At 36.4% G+C, this 3,707-nt stretch overlaps 1 protein-coding gene across 1 annotated transcript; it reads left to right on the forward strand.

Annotated features, from left to right (window-relative positions):
* Positions 1-1,164: 1,164 nt before the first annotated feature.
* On the forward strand, positions 1,165-2,002 carry LOC140799978 (uncharacterized). The gene has a single exon (XM_073154587.1). It carries the CDS (start codon positions 1,345-1,347, stop codon positions 1,876-1,878), a length of 534 nt encoding a protein of 177 aa, XP_073010688.1. The 5' UTR covers positions 1,165-1,344; the 3' UTR covers positions 1,879-2,002.
* Positions 2,003-3,707: the final 1,705 nt, after the last annotated feature.

Here is a 3,707-nt window from a genome sequence, read left to right on the forward strand (position 1 = left end):
TGATGTATAAGGAAAGTATTTATGAGCAACTAGTAAGCAACTTAATACGTCACTGCCGACGCTCTTTATTGCTCCAATTACGATCAAGTAAGCTAATCACATCGTAATAAAGAATTAATTTTTCCACTGCCATTTATGATAGTCGTTAGTTATCTCTACTAAGACTCGGAATCTTGGAATGCCCTCCTAATTTCCAACGATTTGGGTGAGTCCAAATCTACGCCGTTTTGGGCCAACCATTGGTACGTACTTTAATACTATAATTGAAGAGATATAACGAACATTTCACATTAATTAATTATTTATTTATTTTTTAAGTATGTTTTAGTATTCAAGTTTCACAAATGAATGTCAACAGCCAAAAAGTCTACTAAGTATACCGATCTAGTGTTTCTAATTTATCTACCCAAAAAGTGGTGTTCTAGAAGACAAGGAACGCATGCGAATACTAGATTAAAAGGTCAAATGTTTGACAAAATTATCTCTCGTCAAAAATAAACTCCAGAAAAAGGAACCCCTTCGTTCGAGAAGTAGGTCAACGCGTAGGCTGCTTATTAGCGAACTGGAAGAAGTGGCGTTGGGTTTTGCTTCAAGGAACTTTCGTCTGTACTAATTTGGTGCATTTGGGGGGTACTTGGCAGCTTGTGATTGGATGGACAAAAAAATTCCTGCCAGTTCTCCTCTCTCACTTTCCTTGTTGACTACTCCGAGTCTTGGATCTAACCAACCGACACCTACGCATGGTACCAGAGTTCAAAGTGTTGGAAAAAAAAATTATTAATGACCAATTTGACTTTGAGAGGTGTGAGAAAAATAAACCTAGAATATGTGGTCATATTAACAAAATAGTGGGAAAAAGTTGTTGTTAATGAAGCCTTAGTTATTTCTTTTGATTTTTCTGTTGGAAGAAATGATGCATTTTATGTATTATATATATATATATATATATATATATATATATATTTAGAAAAAGAGAAAAGAATTTGGTTAGTAATTTAGAGGACTTCACTAATAATGATTAGTAGTTACGTGAAACAAAGTTGTTTCCATGAACCTCTTTTGTTGACTTATTCTTAGTCTGTTTCTAATTTCTATAGTTGAATACTTTTAGAAAAAACCCAGCAGGATCATCGCCTCACCTCTGACGTGCCAAGCTGACAGCAATAATCGATCTTTGGCCAATAAAACCTTGCAGCGAATCGTCGTCGCCTTGGAAGCTACGACGACTACTATTTTTTCCAATTCCTCTATAAATATCCATCTCTTTGGCCACCCCTGTTCTTCCATCCATTTCCTCTTTGCTCATCAAATCGTTGGCAAATTGGCATCCATTTCTTTATACAAATGAAGAGATTTGGGTTCGTCGAGGAGTTAGATAGCATCAATAATAACATAGCAAGCATGTTGGTGCTCCTATCCCGTGGCGGCGGTGTCGGCGGTGGGTATGAACCTGAGAGGGTGTTTGAGTGCAAGACATGCAACCGGCAGTTCACGTCGTTCCAGGCGCTCGGCGGCCACCGGGCGAGCCATAAGAAGCCGAAGCTGGCCGCCGACGGCGCGCCGCTGCTGGCGAAGCCGAAAGTGCACGAGTGCACCATATGCGGGCTCGAGTTCGGCATCGGCCAGGCCCTCGGTGGCCACATGCGGCGGCACCGGGCCGCGGCGGCGGCGGCGGCGTCGGAGGGGTTTGCGCATGGGCATGATGAGGAGAAGAAGAAGATGGGTCATCCGGACAGGATGCTGTGGTTGGACTTGAACAAGCCGGCCATGGACGAGGAGGAGGAGGAGGAGGAGGAGGAGGAGGTTGAGCGCAGGAGGATTGGGTTCAAGTTTGAGTTCATGGAGAAGGCGCCAGTGGTGGTGGATTGCTTCCCTTAATTTGCTTTCAATATAAATTCTTTTCCCCCTCGATCTTTTCGTTAATAAATATAGTTTGTTTATAAATACTGACCGTGGGTGTAAAGATGAAGCATATCAGTTCATGGATTTGTATTCTTTTTTAGGGAATCGATCTTAGCTACATTAGTCTTATATCTGAGATGAGTTTGGGGTTAATCCTTTGTTTGTATATTCTTCTTTCTCTTTTTCCTTTTCTTTGTTTGGAAGCTTTTATTTAGAGGGCACATTGATTACAAAAATCCAAAACAAAAAAAGAAAAGAAAAGAAAAAATATGAACGCTTATTTATGTCAACCTCTTAACAACTTCTATCATGCTTATAATGTGTTTTCTTATCACAAATTCATATATAGTGGCCATTTAATAATTGAAGCAAAACTCTGATAATAATAGGAGTCAAAATTAATTTTCATATAATTTTCTTTAACTCAAATACATGATGTTACATAGTTTATTAATTACAAGATTGAAGCTACTTACTAAAACATTATAACTAATCACAGTAATTAATTAAAAACTTTAGTGTGCATAAAATTTTCTAAAAGTAAAATTTAATGTGCATAAAAAAGTTGAAAATAATTACTTGTGATGAAATGCTTTGAATGCTGGGTCAAGATTTACTGAATGTACCAAAGCTCTGTTGTTTAGATATATGAGAGAAAAGAAAAAACTCGAAAAAAAATTAAGTTTTTCTCATGATCTCTTATAATCTCCTCCTCCTCCTCAATTGTCTTCTAAAATTTCTATCCATCTAAGACAAAATATTTTTCTCCTCGTATTTTTCTCTCCTCTTACTATACTTTTCTTTTTTTAAGCTATTACTCATTTTCACATATATTCGCTCATATATCTTAAGTATTAATATTTTCGGCTCATATCAATACGAATGAGCAATACTAAATAGTTGAGATAGTTAAAATATTACAAAAAATAAACGTGAGTATATGGAAATTTGTTATAATTCAATGGTTGTACGTGTAATTAACCCTTTAATAATCAGAGGCTTTTGTTGTAACCTTTCTTCTTCTTCTTCTTCTTCTTTTTTTCCTTCTAAGAAATGGTTCGTTGACATACATGAACAGAAGAACAAATAAGGATTTTTAAGGATTAAATATCCTTTACCTTTCCCATGCATGCTTCGTAAATGAGCAAAGGAGAGGTGGATATTCTCCTTAATTATATTTCTCGTCTTTCTTAGCCTATTAAAAGATTAGAAAAGGCCACGTAGAGAAGGAATTCAACTCGCAGTCAACTGAAACAGTGCTTAAATAACTAAAATATCTTCTGACATTAGTAACAAAACTTTTTGAAGTGCTATATGTTTTAGAGCACAATGAGCGGTCAGCATATCAGATGGTGATACCTCATCATTAGATAAGACCAGCAACAAGCCACAAGATGTTTATAGAAGAGTTTTTAAGTTTGATTCCTATAATTTAATATTTCTACTAGAAATTTGTCAAGGAAACAACAAAGAACTGATATGTTTATTGATAATATTTATATGTCTAATATTGAGAAAAGCTATGGCATCTCAAATGGAACTTGCACCAGCCAAAAGCATCACTAGAGGATCTAAGCCATAAGCATGCAATACGACCTGCCGAAAGTAATTAATTAGCATAATTAACACCCATGATCAAATCTCCAGCACAACAGATCGTATGATAGTGTTTAGCTAGAAAATATGTAGACAAAGTACTGCACATAAAACCCTCTTGATGTGCACCATGGCCAGAGGAAGACGTTTAATTAATATATAGACGATATGTTGTTTGCAACAAATAGGAAATAATTAGGAGAGAGATA

This window comes from Typha latifolia, chromosome 1 (genome assembly GCF_019914945.1).
Source record: "Typha latifolia isolate L0001 chromosome 1, TyphaL0001v2, whole genome shotgun sequence".
Classification (NCBI taxonomy): domain Eukaryota; kingdom Viridiplantae; phylum Streptophyta; class Magnoliopsida; order Poales; family Typhaceae; genus Typha; species Typha latifolia.

Coding starts and splice junctions, on each gene's coding strand:
- LOC140799978 (XM_073154587.1), top strand. CDS start 1,345: ATGAAGAGATTTGGGTTCGTCGAGGAGTTAGATAGCATCAATAATAAC.